General features: G+C 36.2%; 1 protein-coding gene across 2 annotated transcripts in view; it reads right to left on the bottom strand.

Annotated features, from left to right (window-relative positions):
• Positions 1-19,486, bottom strand: part of Su(var)3-3 (lysine-specific histone demethylase Su(var)3-3) — a 786,450-nt gene that overhangs the window by 596,631 nt on the left and 170,333 nt on the right. The window contains exons 1-7 of one of the 2 annotated variants that reach the window (XM_083123845.1): positions 18,077-18,171; positions 16,023-16,311; positions 12,578-12,711; positions 10,435-10,596; positions 8,852-8,968; positions 6,592-6,768; positions 2,328-2,470 (exon numbers count right to left, since the gene is read on the bottom strand). In XM_083123845.1, coding sequence (XP_082979971.1) covers positions 2,328-2,470; positions 6,592-6,768; positions 8,852-8,968; positions 10,435-10,596; positions 12,578-12,711; positions 16,023-16,296 — 1,007 coding nt within the window. In that variant the 5' untranslated portion in view covers positions 16,297-16,311; positions 18,077-18,171. Of the gene's footprint in view, positions 1-2,327; positions 2,471-6,591; positions 6,769-8,851; positions 8,969-10,434; positions 10,597-12,577; positions 12,712-16,022; positions 16,312-18,076; positions 18,172-19,486 lie in introns of those variants that run through there. The other variant, XM_083123844.1, reaches the window with a different exon arrangement.

Below are 19,486 nucleotides of genomic sequence, written 5' to 3'. Positions count from 1 at the left end.
GCAACTCAGAACTAGCTTCCTTTGTTCCTGTGTGCTAAACCCCAAGATTTATAGCTGTGGTTTTCTAATTAAATACCTTTTCCCAATAAAATCCACAGTATCATCTACACTAGTATAGTAGAACTGCCCAATTAATTTTAAATCTTTCAAATCTTTGGGGACACCCTGACATCCTGGACATAGTTTTAAATATAGAGGAACCCTTAGTTTATGTTCCTGGATTTTACATTTTCTCGCATAATATATTCAATCTTGAATGGCCTGAACATAACAAAATGTTATAACATTTTCCTTGATTTTACATTTTCCTGCATTTTAAGCTTTTTCAGTTTGGTCCCCTGAAAAATGTAAACTCCAGGTTCCACTGTACACCCTTAGCTGGGAGTTAAGTACACTTGGTGTTAAGTGGTGACAATTGACTTGGAATCTCTCTAATACCTGTGTTCAAGCATTATTAAAAGATAAAAATAACCTTTGCACACTGACATGCTATGAAGGCATAGGGTGGATGTGTGGAGGTAGGGTTCAACACATTCACAAGCTATGCCATTTGGGGAGGTGAAGTGATCAGCATGATGCTCTGGCTACTTTTATCCCACACGTGTCAACTTTTAGAGGCTGAGTGAACCCCAGAGCTGCTCCATGCAGGAGCATTCACAGAAAAATTCCCACCTGAAATCACACAGAGCTGGAATTGAACCGAAGCCTCCAGTGGAAGTTAAGCATTATTCACTTCTTCCAAGCGTCGATACTTCCACATGTACACATTTACTTTTAACATTGCCATATATTTTGAGTATCATGGAATTCGTTAAAGTTCCGAGTAATTTATTTAGTAAGGGTCTTTCTTCTATTAGATACATGAGCAAGTTTTCATGTGCAATTGTTAAAAAAATGTCAGATCTATTTATAGAATAGCAAAAAGGCCAGTGACATGTAGAAATGCCTTAACCAATGATCATCACAGGAAACACAATACATCTAACGGCATTTCATAAAATTTCAATTGCATCATGAGAACTAACTAAAGGAGTGATAACTAAAAGCAATTTACCATAACTGTCTTTTTTTTACTTTTCTGGGTTAATTCTGATGATAAGGATGAATTGATGCAATAGATGAAAAAAACACAATGAAATATCCATTCTTTACTCAGGATACAAACCTAGGACCCCCTGGCCTGTAGCATGCATGTTATGCTAACTACCTTTATCACTGATGCTGGAAATTTACTACAACAGCCCATCATGAATCTTTTTTTAGTTTCAGAGAACCAGAAAGTCAAACAATTGTTTCAATGAGCCGTATAGAAGAGATTAATTAGTCTACAAGTAACATGTTAATACTTCGTTCACAAAAAATTGTCAGTACTAGGAACTGACTTAGTGATTTCAAATTCTCACTTCTTGACCATGATTAGCTGCAAGCAGACCCACATATGGTAGTAGAGGGCTACAGCTCTTTGCCTCAATCTACAAAGGGGGTTCGCAGGAGGAAATATGTTTTGAAAACGGCACAAGTGATAAAAAATTATGTGTGAAATGTGGTAAAAAATATAAATAATATAACTAACCTTCTGACAACTTAGCCTACAAGTTAAAAATGAAATTGTATTTGTAGGGGTGTCATGACTTGTTAGCCCAGCGGTTTCACATACCATATTTACTCATGCATACTTTTTTACAAATTTTTGCCCCCAAAAACTGTGGTGCGTATTATGCAAGGAATAATTCGGATCGCCAACATGAAACCGTACAGGGTCATTCCATAATTTGTGACAATTACATTGATTTTTCATGTTTATGGAACCCTATCATGTTATATTTCGTTGTCAAGGTTAAATTATGCAGTTTCTGAATATGGCAACAGTATTCCATTCAAGATGGCAACACTAAACACTAATTTGCAATGTGGTTGAAATAAGCTCACCAGAAAATGAAGGAACATTCTGATTTTAATGGTACTTTGGATGGAAAAAAGGATAAGGAAAAAGAAAATAATAATTAAAATGTATTACTGGCCAAATAATATGGCATATATGGAGTGTATAAATGCCTTAATAGCAAGTTATATGACCTACAACTAAGAAAGCCATTTCTTGAACCTGGATTGTACTGCATATTATATACTAGATATAATTGTTTGTCACTTTTCCCCATCAAAACCAGGGTGTGGATTATAAACGCGTAAATATGGTATATGCATCCAGTCCTGACTGCAACCTGGAAGGCTTCATGTGAACAATATGTCTCACAGAGTAAGTTATAAAATAGATTAATATTGTTCAATGCGTAGTACTTCAATACTTTTATTGGCGAAAAGCTTACTTTATGACCCATTCCAAGGCTTGACCCAGTGACACAGGTTTCCCGCTGACGTAGTTGAAGTCCAGCTGGTGAGATAAGTAGCTTGTTGCTTCCAACAGGCGATTGAACTCTCTTTCCACCATCTCATCTTTATCCTTTGGCACCTGTAAATGTACAAATGCATCAGTTGCATCTAACTCAGTATCTGAGATTAGATTTCTACAATCAATTACACAGATGTTCAATAAACTGGTCAATAATTATCAGCTAATAATGGTATTTTAGTACATTTAAATATTTGCTTTTAATTGTACACATTCCGAAGAGCCAACTACAGAAGAAACAGTGTATCATTTTATAGAAAAATAATCGTAAAAGTCAATTAAATACTTTTAAATTGATTTAAATGGGACTAATATTCAGTACAAATTTCTGGTAACAAAAAATGTATTACAAGTAGGCATGCATATTTAGTTTTTGACGAAAACATGAAATGTGAAACAACACATTGTAATGTTAATTTTTCATGTTTCTGAAAGGTGAGAGGTGCATTTTTCTACCCTGATTTCTCACGAAATTATGCAAAATGAACTGCAAAATGCGAAATAGACTAAAACACAAATTTAAGAGTTTATTTATCGACGTGACACTTTCTGAAGTTTGAATTATCCTGTAAGTTATGCAATTCATGGAAAATTGAGTAATTCTGCTGTAAATATTTGAGAAGAAAAAATGGACCCCTTTATACAGGAATAAACTTAATACTCTCGTTACTACATAAATGTGCTAATAATTTTCCTGTAGTTTATGGTTATCACAAGCATAAGAAAACAGTTTTTTTCTTTGTGCTAATAGAAGGGATATGTTTATTTGTGTAATAAGTGAAGTTTTTAAATCAAATTTAGGATTATAGTCACAATTTTAAAACCAAAGTGTCATTTTATTTACTGCTTCTGAACCAAAAATTGACTCTCTTCTTGTACAGAAAGTTTGTTTTTTCATTTACCAAAAATGTGCCTCGAATTAATCCTGAGTACACAATAAATCCACTTTATGTAAGATATCAACAGTAAAAAATGAAAAGTACTAATAAAATATAAAAAAACAAACAAAAAAAAACCACAATAATAACAAAAGTAAAACCAAGATTATAAAGTTTTCAGCTGCTTGTGTTTGGAGAGATGGAAGCCTGGAGTACAGTGCCTTGAACATGTAGTGTGGAAAAGGACCCAAGAAACTGGTTCCCGAGATGGATGACAACATAGATGGCAGTGCGTGAAGGTGGAAGGTGGTACGTGAATTGATGGTGGAGTGATTTTCAGTCACGAAATGACTAATTTGGAAAGTAAAGTAAAATAAATAGCATGCGCTAACACAAAAACAAACATCGCAATGTGATTCCAGACATCAGGTGTTGGATTGTGTACTAGAGTTTATTTTTCTATGTTATTAGAATATAAAATTATCCTGCGAGATATTTTATACATAGGCGACAAACCACAAGTGTTGCTTGGAAGTGAGCAGTCGGTAATCAATGCAGCCCTTCGAACTGAAGGGACACAAGCTCTGACTGCACCGTTTCCTCAAGGAGATTTTAGACCAAAGCGACACACGATAAACGATATGGGGATTTCACACCAAAGCGACACAGATCCTTCTGTCCAAGGTAACTTTCATACTGAAGCAACATGCGACACATGTCACTTGGAAACGAGCCAGTCAAGAGCAACATTTCACATCGTAGCAGCATGACAGGCAGCACAGGCCAGCGTTCGGTTGGTGAAATCCTCAAGCGATAAGTGTCACTTGTCGTATTGATGCGCAATCTCCCTAAAGCCAATCACCCATTGCATCGCGCATGCGCGAAAAACAAACCACGGCAACACTCTTGCAAGTTATTGAGGAAAAGGCCCAGTTTGAGAAACACACAAGCAACATGTGTGGCTTATCGTGTTGCCTAGATCTGTTGTTCGCAAATGCTTGCTAATAGACTGAAGGCACCATGTCGCTTGTCACTTAGTTGGGAACTCCCCCCGTGCTGCGTCGCTTTGCTTCCTTTAAGGAAGCTTTCTGACCAAAGTAACAAGTAGCACGCGAATACAACATATGAACATGATGTTTGTTGTTTGGACCCTCATGCGCAATAAATGCTACTTTACAGTCTGGAAGTGTCTGTGTCATTAGTCATTAGTCACATCAGTGTGAACATCCCATGTCGCTTGTCCCATTGGTCTGAGAGTTTCCTTACACTCATGTCGATGGCACTAAGGAAGTTTTGTGGGGTTCACCTGGTCGTTTCATGCAATCAATCATCATCGCCACGATTAGTTTAAAGCGGAAGAAAGGAGACAGTAAATATCAAAAATACAAATGCCTCAGTGTGTGTATCTTAAAAGAAATGATGATGATGAAAATAATAATAATAATAATAATGAACCTAATTCATGCACAAAAATGTAGTTACCAAGAGCATTCTATGCGTATATTTAATGAAAGTAACGAAAACAGGACCTGGTCGACTGTTTAGAATGTTCGTGACCACTGTACCAAATATCATAGCAATTATCACATTCATAGAAATGCTTCATGTAAAAGAATCAGACGTTGCAGCGAAAACCCCATTTACTTCCATTATAAGCAGACGAATATCATGCAGCAAAACCAACAAAACAAGTGCCTCTAAAAAGGTAAAGTGCTCCCCTGTGTTTAGCACCATGCCATGAAGGCATATAGGGGGGTGTGGGGGTTCTCCCCACACTTTCTTAATCCGGTTGTGAGTGGGAATCTGAAACTTGACAGCCAAGATAAAATCAGATAAAATTTCATGTTGGGAAAAGTTTGCAACAAAGGCATCTATTTTTTACTATTCTGATTAAGAAATTCATTACTTTGTCCCTACATTGCCGAAATTGTCAAGCTCACCTAATGGAGCTACCTTCCACATTTGAAAATACATGACAAGCTACCAAGGCTGGATTGAATTTTATATTTCTTGGTTCATAAACACTTTAAGGTGTAATAAAATTATTCTTTTTAATAGACAGAAGGATGGGGCAATAATAAATATGGCTTGAATTTTTAATGATATTTCATGGTTCATAAAAAAATTATGCCGTGTTAAGCTTCTATTTGTAAGATGTTTAACTTAGGAAGATTCTGTATCTTCACATTTACTAATCTATGAGATATTGACCAATTTCTTTATTTTCATTGTTATTTCTCATGAGAAGATAAGTTGATCGAATTAATTTATGTTGAGTTGAGGTACTATTTAGTATGTCAATCGGTCCACCAAAATTCATAACTGCACTATAGAGCAACCAAAAGGGATAAAACCTTGGACGAAAAGTCCCCGAGCAGCTTTTCCTTCTTCCGCTCAGCTTGGCCATAAGGAAGCATGGTCCACTCTCCTCCTCCCCTCCTCGCGGGAGTACGGTGCACAGGAGTCGCGGGTCTGTGCAGGTTGTTTTGCTTGTGGTTCCACTATAGTTATTGATTTGATTTATTTTGCTTCACATTTCTGTCACTTTTGAAGATGAGGATGAATGATGATGAGATGAGGGATGAACATACACCTATATGGATGACTCCACACTGGGCGATTATACTGCCTTAAGTCCAGATGGCAGACCCTTGCTACTCTGAAAAATGCAGTCCAGGCTGTACTATTATCGAGTTATTGTTTAAAGTCCACTTTGTGCATAGGTAGGCTAATCCGGACTGGACCTACAGTTTAAAGTGAGATCCGAACCACTATGTGCTTCCACCGGGATTGGAACCTGGGGCCCTTGATTACAAGGGTTTACCACAATGCCATCGAGGAGGCACCAGGGTGTACTACGTGGAAGGAGGTTGATATTTGGGTGTTCTCAGAAATGGTCACTCTTTACACCCTTGCGGCAGTTGACATTGACAGACTGGTATTTGATTGGTACCCAAGTGAGCTACCAGTAGCTCGTGATCAATGGTTTGGCAATCCTTATAATACTGCCTTTACAAGCCATGGACCAAATACATAAACTGTACACAAGAATAGATATAATGCTGAATAACACAGAAAGGATAATTATGGGGGTGCTACTTGAAAAGAAGTAGCAGATGCAAATCTAGAAAGCTAGATAGTGACAATGGATCTCCATACACTATTATGTGTTGTCCAAATAAAAACGGCTTGGCCCTCAAAGAGCTGATGTGACAGTTAAGATTTTTCTACACACGTATCCAGTGAAAATACACCAAAGGTTACTTAAAATACTCACTAAAAGAGAGAGGACTTTCTACTTACAGTGCTTCCATTGGATTCATACAGAGGACACTTCTGCCTTATTTTGTGCAACTCCATGTTGATTTGCTTGGAAAGAACAGTGACAGGATTCCCACCAAGCCCTGTGACTACCATAGCACCCAGGTCAGCAATGTAGGATCCTTTTCTAAAGGTTGCTATTCTTCCTCCAACCCTATCCTAAAGAAAGGAAGAAAAAAAGGTTAAGTAGGCACTTGAAACCTGAGTAAATGTATACATCAAATGTAAAAACTTTAACACAGTACACAAACCTGGAAAAAGAATAGAAGATGCAATTTATAAACTTAAGCATCAATATACTGCATACAGGGTGGCATGTGAAAAAAATAGTCTGGGTTAGTAGCATAGAGTTAATACAAATATGGTACTACTAATAATAAACATAATATTAATAACAATATTAATAAATGTTTTGGTACACATGAAATGTAGTCCTGTTTGAACATTAGACTCTCTGGTGCTGGAATCATGTGCGGTGAGTGAAAAGCTAAGCAACAGTCAAAAGACTTCTGTCAGCACTGTTCAACATCAGTTGTGTCGAAGTCATATTTTGCAAGATACCATACTCGGAGCAAAGAGTGCCAACTGTGTAAGCATGTGTGAGAAGCGCTCCACCACTCCCTTTCATTAAGGAGTTGCACACTACGGATTCTGTGCATAACAAACAACCACCAGAAGTTCTACAGGACATTCAAGAAAGAATTAAGAAGAGCCCGAAGAAGTCAACATGTAAACTGGCACAGCACACACACGTCAGCAGGAAGATATACCAACGTATGTTAAGGACTTTAGATTTGAAGTCGCATCATGTAATGTCTGTAACAATTACATTACTGCACATGACCTGTTGGACCCAACTTTGGTACATTAGTGATGATGCATGGTTTCATCTATCTGTCCATGTAATGTTCAATGTATTCGTAATACAGAATCCAGTATTATTATGTTGTCCAGAATGTGAAGCTGTAATGAAGCTAGCTACCTGTCCCTGTATGCTGAATCTTACAGCTGACCTCACACATGTGGTCGTTATAACCCATAAATGTTCGTCACTGTACCAATGATAATACCACAGATTCTGTCAGATACCAATACATCCATACCAGTGTAAAAACTTATAGTACAGTTTACAGCGACCAAACTAAGAGACCTGTCAACAATAATGTTTCAACATTTCCAATACAACTGGTGGGGGAAAAAAAAGTTCTAGGACAAAATTTACACTCTTCCCCAGATAAGGACAAAATAACTTCTATTTTCAAAATCCTTGTCTCACATAGACCATTCAAATAATGCAAAAACAAAATTATAAAGGAGATTCATGCTAAATAGGAAATTCCACAATATATCTTTAATTGTATCAGCACAAAGACTAAAATTCCAGCCTCTGTAGCAGAGTGGCTAATGGAGGATGCTGTGATGCCAAGGTAAGGTATGGATATTTCATTGTGTTGGTTACTTCATCATTCATCATCATTGTCAGGATTAACTCAGAGAGGTAGAAAAGTAACATAAAATGACAACAAGATACACAGAATGAAATACAGTACATTAACACAGAATCTGAAAACAAAAAAATTGGGCACATAGCCAATTTCAACTTGGCAACCTACAGAAGGTAAACAGTAAATATAGAGTTCAAGAACCAGTGGATTGAAACACTACATGGTTGTACCTTCACAGATGCGCACAGGTAAGAATGAATTTTATTCAAGGTATTGTAGCAAATATATTTCACAATGTCTCCTTCAAAATGTAACTGTACCCACACTTAATGACAGGTTTAAGCAAAACTGTGACGACTTGGTCAGTTATTGAACCTAGGACCATGGCAATTCTATGTGAGTGAACAGTTAGTTAAAGCACTGCCACAGAATGATCAAGTTCCCAGTTCAAATCATGTTTATCACATTTATTTCTCTTATAGTTTATGGCTATTACAAGTGCATATTCACAATATCTGATGTAAGAACCATACACTGCAGGAGAAATATTTCTACAATGCAAGCAATACGCACATACAAGAAAAAAAATCAATAATTCTAATTTATCTCTCACTTAGTTATTGGAAATTTTACGTATTTTATTTCTAGCCAAACTATTCAGTGTTACTTGCATTAAATAACATGGCAAGATCAAATTCATTAAAAACTACTAATTTCCAAGTTGAGTGGCTGCCATTCATGTTCAGCTCCATATTGAAAAATGATTGAAACCACAGTCAAATTAATTCCATACATACCCGTGCTTCAAGCACTACAACCTCCATGCCAAATTGCTGCATCTGCTGTGCTGCAGCTAGGCCAGCAATACCAGCACCAATCACAATCACCTTCCCATGCTTCTTGGCTGGTGGACTCTGCAATTGCAATGCAACCATTAGCAGCAAGGATAGCAATGATAAATAAGACCATGCATTCATTAAAGCATGTACAAATAGTTCACAAATCACAAAATACTTTGTTTGTTTTCTAAACACCTAACTATGGGGGAAAATTTACCTAATTTACTGCCTTCCTTAATCATCACAGTTTCACATCCACCTGTTTCTCAATTTTTATCCTAAAGGCAAATAACAAGCTGAGTACAGTGGAACCCCGATTCTACATTTTCCCACACTATTCATTCAACATTGGTCTCAACATAGCAAATTGTTATAAAATTTTCCTCTATTTGACATTTTCCTGCATATTAAGTTTTTTTCAGCTTGGCTTGTGAAAAATTCATGTACCCTGATTGAAAAACAAATGTCCAACACACAGTTTCTTTATATATCTAACGCCAAAACTACTTCAGTCATCAATGTATCATTTAATATCACATCGGTGGAATCCTGGTTATTTTTTAAAAAAAGTAAACAGTATTGGTACTGGCAAAAAAAAACATATCAGTCCATCCGTAACAAGAATTACAATACATGTAACAAGAAAGTAACACAATGTTAATCTCATTATAATAATGAAGTTCTAAATATGGAGCAGATTTATAGGCAATAAAACCATAAAAAATGAATATGTGCGCCAAAAAATTATGAATACACACACTTAAGGAGGCTTTATGAAATTAAGTACCAAACCAGGCAGTAAACACTAACTTGTTATTTCAATTTTCTTGTCAGTTGCACACACAGAATTTTAAAATTCTATTGTATTCTCTTACTGCATCACTATCTTGCTGTCTTTCACTAATTACCAATAAGTTAGTTTAAGTTATCAGTTCACCATCAACCTTCTATAGCAAATTCAAGTCTAAATTGTGTAAAAAAGAGGTACAAAAAAAAAAAAATCATACGCAAGATTTTTAAATTGTTTCAAAACCTGCACAGAAACCACTTTAAAAATTTCAAATGTTTAGCATAAACTTATTTATTGTATCAATGCAGTACATTGGCAGATGTAGTGTTCCTAATAGTCAATACTGATGTATTGGTATCAGCGGATACCAACGACATCAGGTGGATTCTATTTACTGATATTAGTTGATACTTTTCCAGCATTTTGATCGTTCATGCGTTCCACCAAATGCTGTGCAACGGTTTTGCGGAATTCTAATTACCTTGGAAGTTATGTAAAATTCAAAATTTCTATTGATTGTGTACCAATATTATGTGGGGGGAAAAAACTATTTAGTGATTATGTAACAGGTACTTTTACATTCTGCAGTAATTTTTAAACATTTTGAACAACTTTTAAGATACTTTTCAAGCATCTGTATCGGTGGGAATCTGTGAGTGTGTCATATCAATATGGCTCAGTCGTAGGTCCTAGTTCCCATGCTTTAAATTTCAGTTACAAAATTTCTACACTGCTAAAGGAGAAATCATACCTTAATTCTCTTGAAAATTCCAAAATTTATAAACCCATGTCTCTCAAGAAAAGCATGAATTCTCATCACCAATGGCCCATCACTGTTGTATGGTGGTTCAACCTGGGGCAGTGCATTTTCAAACAGGAGTTGCTGCTTTGGATTCTCCAGCCACAACTGCAACTAAACGTACAACAGAAATATGAAAAACATACAAAATATAAAAATTATAAGGATTAAATTACTACTGTAATCATCTCCAGCATTTTCCTTCATTACATAGAATCTCCAATTGTTAATGAGATAGGTGTGGATATCATACTCTACATCAGATATGAGATGATGTGCTAATTATTGCTAAAAATGAGAACACCATCATTAAATTGTTAAATGAATCAAATCGTCGCATAAAATTCACTTGCAAACCGTAATCTTTCTTCCCTGTAACAATGTAATTTCTTTCCTTCATCTGCAAATTAAGACAACTGGCACAACAATTCAAACATCAGTCTATAGGAAAAAATTAGCAGGGGAAAAATACATCCATGCCAATTCAGAACATTCACGTACAACAATGGATAATATATTTTAATTTTTTTTCCTGAGAGCACAAAGACTATGTTCTCATAATAAGGATATCAAAAATAAAGAAGAAATGCTTTTTAATATAGCAAAACAAAATGGCTTTCACACTAACAGTTAAAACAAAATCAAAAAACAAGTCGCAAGAAAACTAAACAAAAAGATAAATACAGACAAAGATGAAAAATCTGTTGAAAAGAAATTTGTGTGTATTCCATTCCACAAGGGATTCTCACATAAAACTGCCAAAATTTTTAGAAGATTTAATTTCAAAATTGTTTTTAGATCACCAAGAAGTTTGGAATGTACATTTAATGAATTCAAAATGAGAAACACTCTACCAGATGTGGAAACCACGGGAATATATAATACAAGTTGTTCATGTTCAAAGGATTATGTAGGACAAACAGCAAGGCAAATGGCAATAAGATGGCAGGAACACGATTTGGACATCATAAATCTAAACCCAAGAACAGGTTTGTCAGCTCACATCATCGAAGAGAAGCACTTGATTAAAAAGAGGATTTTAAAAAGATTGACGGAAAACATAGAGTTGAATGCCTGGGAAGCTTCGTTCATTGCAGAGGAACACTGGAATAAATTGAATAATGAAAATAGTAACATAGATCCAGTATGGAGTCTTCTTTTTTACAAATGGAGTAGGCCACCATCTATAAAATTTAATATAACAGAAAACATCAAGGGACTTTGTGAAAACAATGATGACTTGAATTACCTGATGATATTTGGGATTAATTAGAAAATTATTCATACATAAAATTTCAGCACACCTTGCCATAAAGTAACATTTACTTGCAGAGCTTTAGTACTGAACTCACTTAAAGTCAAATCACATTAAAGCCCAGCAGCAATAAGAATGATGAAAAAGTTCAAATAATACATGCCTCAAAACTTCAAGAACTGATCAACAAAACAAAGTAAATCTCTGCTTATTGGATTTCCACCTCTCCATCACAAGGATAGGTCCAATCCAACAACAAAACAGCATTGACTTTTGTTACCATTTAGTAACAAAACAGAAGCACAGCAGGCAATTCAGAAATTTACTGTTGTGCAAGAATATATTTCACTAAAACACAAAGGAAAACCTGTGGCAACACTTTTAACTATCATCTGTGTCACTCACTGCGATTTTTACCGGAAAAAAGATTAAAAAGCCATTAAAGATTAATGAAGTATGCCACCATCTATAAAATTTAATATAACGTCCTCCTTTAAACAAATGAACTACTTGTTAAATAAAAACAAATCTACTAGTGAATATTTCACCTTAAGCTTTTGTTTCGTTCATTGAATCTTAAAAAAATTAAATGAATCTTCAGCAACTAGTGAAGCGAGTTTGATAACACTGATATGAACACAAGTACAAACCATCTTGTAGAGTACAGTAATCTTTCTTCCCTGTAACAAATCACTGTCGATATGTATGTTCCATTTTTCACAGTAATCGGTGGCCATGTTATCAAGACAATCACTAAGATGCCTGAATGCATACACTAGAAGATAGTAATACACATTGACTCGTATCTAACAAATACATCTAGAAAGATGTTGACCTTACCAAGCGATTCCGAATATGTAGAAAGACCTTCTGTGACTGTGGTGGTCCCTGTGCTATATCAGGGAAGCAAGCAGCTTCTGTGGCAGTCATTTTATCAAAAGGCAATCGACTCTGGAAGGCAGCTCCTTCCAGTCCTGGAAACAAAAAAATCATCAGTCATGTTAAATTAATACTACTGACAAGAGTAATAAAATTCATAAAATATATGTTAACACTAGGGTTGAGTCGATACTATTCCGTAAGCTTGGTCTTATGCAGGGTCCACAAAAATGATTCAAGATACTTTCACAGAGTCTAATTACCCAGGAAATAATACAAAATTCATTTTCATTTTTACCAATATTGCGTGAAAAATCTGTATTTTATGATTACATAGCTATTTTAATATTACCAGGTGGCCCACATAAAAGTAGCCCGGCCAGGTAATACCAGAGACGAGCTAATAATTGTGTGTAACTCCGTGATATTCAGCAGCAGATAACACAAAGACCGAGAAAGTCTACCCCAAAACTGTTCCAGCAGGTCGATATGTCACGAACAACGCGTCAGCATGTGCTGAAGTCTCTGAAACTGAAGCCATACCGAGTAACATGTGTCCAAGAACTGAAGGAGCCGGACACAGATAAACGGGTTGCATACTGTAATTGGTTACTGACAATGATTGCGGACGGAGATTTGGACCATCTGCTGTTCTTTATGTCTGACGAAGTGAGGTTCCATTTATCGGGTTACGTGAATGTGGTACTAGTCTGCTGAGAATCCACATATCCTGCACGAAACATCCCTCCATGACCAAAAAATTGGTGTTTGAAGCGCAGTTTCAGGAACACGTATAGTGGGTCCAGTGTTCTTTGAATCAACAGTGAATAGTGCAGTTTATCGTGGCTTCTTGTAAACGTTTTACGACGAACTGACACCAGAAGAAAGACTATACTCCTACTTCCAACAACATGGAAATACATGCCACACTTCGAACGAATCCCTGGCGTTGGTGCGTGAACTGTTTATGGAAGAGCGCACAGTAAGCAAGGGGTTGTGGCCCCCTCATTCCCCGGATTTGTCCTCCTGTGTTTTTTATCTCTGGGGATGATTAAAACACAAGGTGTATGCAAATATCCCCCATACCCTGGCTGAACTGCAGCAAAACATTACCAACATCATCCGGAGCATCACCCGTGAAGAGCTACAGGCTGCATCAGCCAATATGCTGTGACGTGCGCAGAAGTGTCTCGACGTTAACGGGGGCCACTTTCATCATCTCATGTAACATGCAGGTAAGCCAGTGTTCACATTTTCCTACTCTTTCTTTCGGCCGGTATTAACATGCCGAGCTACTTTTATGTGAGCCACTCTGTACATTGTAATCACTGAATATTATGAAGCAAAACTCTGGTACATTCATCATCATCCTTTGCAGTTTCTTCTGTCTGACTGGGTTGGCATAGAAGTCAAGCCTCTCCATTTTATTCCGTTCTTCCACCACTCCTCTCTTTCCACGGTGTTCCAATCTTGACCTCTTCTCCTAACACTCTCCGCTATCTGATCTTTCCACCGACAACTTGGGTCTCCCCTTGTGCATTGTAAGCTCTTACTAGTAGTCTTTCGGCATCCATCCTCTTCATGTGTCCTAACCATCTCATCTGTGCCTGATCTATCCTGTCCTGAAGCTTCACCACACTCACAGTCTGTCGGATCTCCTCATTCCTTATTCTATCCCTTCTAGTCTACCCCAATATACTCCTTAAAAATTTCATCTCCACTGCCTGCATCTTTCTTTTATCTCTCTCTGTTATTGTCCAAGTCTCTGCTCCATACGTAATTATTGGCACATAGTATGTGTTATATATTACCTTCTTGCATTTCATAGGTACATCCCTGTTCCACATTAATCTTCGAATGCTTTGATATAGTCCACCATCCATTTGTCCTCTTCTGTATACCTCCTCATTTATTCTTCCACTTCTCAATTATGCTTCCTAGATATTTGAAGTTCTCCACTACCCTCAACTTTTTATTCTTGGTTCATTTCTGGCTCTGTTTCTTGTTGTTATTCGCACCTCGCTCTTTTCTGCACTGAATTTCATACCAGCTCTTCTGATTTCCTCATTCCAACTCTGGTAAATTGATGCTTATAATTGGAGCAGAATATTAGTAAATATTTTTAACAACTTTTTAACTATTATAATTTTCAAAGCATCCATACATGTGGGAATCGGTTAAGATTTATGACATGTTATATGATCCCTGATACATTTTCCAGCAAAATAGATGTTAATAAATGATTGTATGCCTGCAGCAAGAGCAAGCCACTTTGGATTTATGACATCACCCAGGCCATATACCATGATTGCAGAGAAAACACCTGGTAGTACATGATTGTATACTACACTAGCAATGTATCACATGTACTAAATTCTTCCCTTTATTCAAAACCCCACAGGCAATGAAATATTGACAAATGACCATGGACTAATGATAGCTTATAATTTTTTTTAAAACATAATATCTCTCCTCTTTTCTGGATATCACATTATTGTAATGTGGAAATGAGAGGACATGGGAAGTAAAATGGGAAGGAAGCATCCACGGCCTATGTTAAACCATTTGCCTGGAATGACCGAAGAAAATCATGGAGGAAGCTTATTCAACTTAACAACTCAACGGTGTTATGAAACTCTGGTACAAGATTTGGGACCAGAGCTGGAATGTTTACAATGAAAATAATGAAGATTCACTGTGCCTTATTCTCATTACGATACATCATGGTGAAGCACGGTAAAAAAAAAAAAAAAGTATCCTTAACTAGGTACTGGAACCTGAAAGTTTCCATTTTTACCATGAATGTTATGCTTGTGTTGTTTGGTTATTTTAAAACATATATGGCATAATAAAATGGACATTTTTCAGAAACTTCAAAAAGTGTCAGTTTTAATCACAAAGCTTTCTAAGCTTTATGCTTAAAATTCACACATGAACAAGCAGTCTTGTTTTATACATCCCATTGTTTAAATCCACTTTATGCTCGGATGTGCTAATCGAAGACTGGACTCACAGTTTAAAGTACGATGTCCGCTGTGAATCAAATGGGACATCTTGATTACATGGTTACATTACCACCATGCAATTAAGAAGGCCCTTAGTAACTCTATTAGACCACTTAAGGACAGTAATGCAGATATTTATATAGAGCTTTGTTTAAACTATGGAACCTCTCAGAATTAAAACAAGATTTACATTTGTTCCAGTTCAATGGTATCTGTACAAACAACTGCCAACTATGATTTAATTCACGAACAAATAGGAGTACAAGGAAACCCTGTTCTTTGAATATTAAGCTCCAAATGCGGGTGACACAGAAAAATGTCAATCGCACCCAAGTGGGATATGTTAACAAAAGAAGCTTGTGCACGTCCTTCATAAACACACAATGAAAATAAAGATCTACCTGTGGGATCATCTTGCTCGGAGTCCTGTTCAACCTCATCCTCTTTCTCGGTTTTTGTTGTTGCTGTTGTTGTCGTCGCTGGTGCTGCTGCTGTTGTTGTTGTAGTTGTTGTCGGAGGAGGAGGGGCAGGTTCAGGAGGAGCCGGTGCTGCTTCTTTCTTCGGCTCCGCAAGTGTTGGTGGCTTCTTCTCTGGAGTCGAGGCTCCGGGCTTGTTCTTGTCGGATGCATCAGCAGGTTCTTCTTCTTCTAAGAGTTGATTATATTTTTCTTCCATCTCCCGGTACTCAACCTTAAAATACAGGAGTTGCATTACAAACATGCACCATGAAAACTATAATAATTTATGTGCATGGGATAAACCTGTCCCCCAAAACTTTAACTATGTTCAAAGTATGAAATACATCATGAAATACACTACACATGCATGTAATTCTTTCTTCTAAGATCAGCTGACATGTTTTGCAGCACATTCTAAACCATGTAATATAAAGTTAACGTCCGTTACAGGCTTGGGATGCAGCTGTCCCCTACATGCCTAAATATGTAACAACTGAATCAGTGCCATGTTCATCTTCAGGTACTAACACAAAGGTATGTGTCCTCCTCTCGCTAACTAACCCACTTATGTATAACATTGGAATCTGCTGTGTGTCTGTCGTACGACGCATTGATATTTTTCTTGTTACGAATTTAGGCACATGGAGAACAACTGTATCCCAGGCATGTGACTGATGTTAACATTATAATAGTACATGGTTTAGAAGTGCAGTAGAACTTCTCAACCGAGCCTTAGAACAAAGACAAAGAAAGGCTTGGTTGTTTGATTTGATGTTTTAAGTCCACTTATGCACAGTAAGGCTAATCGGCACTGTACCTACAGTTTAAAGTGGGATCCAAACCACAATGTGCATCCACCGGGTATCGAACCCAGGACCTCTTGATTACAAGGTGACGATGCTACCACTGAACCATCAGAGAGGCCCACAAAGAAAGGTACTCATGTAAAGTCTAGTTCACAGTGTTGCAACGTCACAATTAATATCATGCCTAACAGAGGTTTAACTGAAATTCAGTTTTTTTTTACATATAAAATACAGTATGTGAATATATTTCTGAAGATATGTACTGCATCATGAAAATAATACCAGAGTGGTCCTTTATGGTATATAGCTGCCATTAGAATTTCAACATTGTAAAAAATCCCTTCATGCCACGGACCATGCTTATAAAATTGTTGACTTGCTCCTCTGCCCTCCTTATCTCTGCTAATCTCACACAATATATTTCAAAGCATTTATTCCTGAATGATAGCACAGGTGATACTGAACATTCATGTGAATTTAATTCCCTAATTTTCAAAACAGAGTTTTGAAATTCCCCTTCATTTTATGTCAACTGAAGTCACCAAACTTTAAACTTGACTCATAATAAACAAGGTGGATAAAAGTTAATTCTGAATTTTTTCTTTAAAATTAAATCACAGTTTGTGATTTTCTAAAGTAAAGCATGCATAATGATGATGTCATGTTTTTCAGCACAGTATGTGTACACAAACTTTTTTATCCAATGTTTAAGGCATTGCCTTACCATATGTTTACTTTCTATAATATATAGAGTATTATGCTGTGTCAAAAGAACTTTCTATATAAAATATTCACATCAAAACATATATTTAAAGTGGATTTCTTATTTACCAATCTGTTGTTTGTGTTTAATTTAGAAAACAGTATGTATTATGTCCTCTTACTTCTCGTGAAACTAAGGCAATAGATTTTCTTTTTCTGTGTCTTAAAAGCTGAATGTGGCAGCAAACTGCCTCCGTAACTAAGAACATGTTTAGTCTTTAAAGCTGAATTTTGTTACTTTTTGTAAAAAAATATATAGTTTGCTTAATTTTATCAGCTGCTGTATCTAGTTAAGAGCTTATTGATAATGACAATATTTACAATTTAACATAATTGGTATTTTGTATATATTTCTATACAATATATCTGCTATTGTTTTCAATGAAAACATAACTACGTTGTGAAACAACAGAAATTTAATGTATTTACAGTTTAGTTAACATATTCCATATTCCTTCTGTATCAGCTGCGAGCTTCATCCTTCAGTACATATATTTTGTTCCTGTGTTGTTCCTTTGAAAATGTCAGAGTACTGATATCTAAGGGCATAATAAACATTATTGAATGATTATGAGATGAATGCATTGTCAGCAAGTCATTCTTGAGATCTGCAAATTATTTTCACACATGAATCTATAAATGATTCATTTAATCTGATAGTGATTTAAATCAAACAACCTTAATAATGAATATATGTATTAGTTACTTCAAGTAATTGATATGTTATGTCCGTTTGTGTTTATAATAATTACGGAACGGATTTTTAGGTAAACACCTATTCTTTTTGTTGCTTCAGAAGTCTGTTATATTCAGTAGGAGTGCAGACCATATGGCTGCAATGTAATCTGCCAAATCTTTTTTTCACATAAAAATGAATAATCTTACCTCTAGAACATGAAACACACATTTCTAGGGAATGGACATAAAATGTACATCATTTCAAGCATTCCAGACAAAATAAAGTTTACAAATTCCTTGAGTAAACACATATATGCAGTTCATGTATAAAATTACTGTTACAGTGCCCGTACTTATGACCTACAGATGAAGTGGGATCCAAACGGCCCGAGTCCCTTTGTTTTATTGTGATTTCATCATGCTACGAATGAAATTTTAACATGGTTCAATTTCAATTTACTTCTGTTAACACATACTGTGGAGTTTTAGCGATTACTTAAGATTTTGTTCCGTATATCGGCGACACATTAAAATCGGATATTTTGTGTTTCGCAAGGTTTGTACTTGCGGAACATAGTTCAAGGTGCCATTATGCTTTTTACACGAAAAGAAACACAATTTTTCAAATACAGAGTGATTTTTTGATTCCTTTCTTTGCTTCCGTAATCCATGTTATGGCGGGCACATTTTGACACGTTGTGGGTATGCAGTGTTCCCAACCTTCTTCACCAAAAAATACCTACTAACGTGTTCGTCACGTGTGAAAATTTTACATTATGCACAGGTAGCTGATGGATAGCCCCACGAACCATTTCCAATAAGGTTAGGTAAGCATAGTAAAGAAAAAAAAAGTTGGAATCACTGAGAGGAGGTTACGTCATCAAACGTATGGAGCTTCCAGTTAACGTAGGAAAGCAATGGCAATTGTGCGTAGGTGAGATATTTATCTTGCAAAATACATGATTTCCCGGTCAAATAGATTCCACGATGAAAGAAAATACCTCGATGAACATTATAAACCTTAGATAAACTCATTTCCGTAAGTAGTTTCTTGTGTAAAAATGAAGAAATGTGTCTCCAATATACCAAACTTTTACCTTTTGTTCAATATATCCTTTCGAAGTTAGGTTAGGCAGGCCAGGTTTGGTTTTCTTAGCATTA

Source organism: Lepisma saccharinum, chromosome 6 (assembly GCF_977018435.1).
Source record: "Lepisma saccharinum chromosome 6, izLepSacc3.1, whole genome shotgun sequence".
Classification (NCBI taxonomy): domain Eukaryota; kingdom Metazoa; phylum Arthropoda; class Insecta; order Zygentoma; family Lepismatidae; genus Lepisma; species Lepisma saccharinum.
The sequence above is the reverse complement of the archived record's forward strand: the minus strand, read 5'-3'. Positions and strand labels throughout refer to the sequence as shown.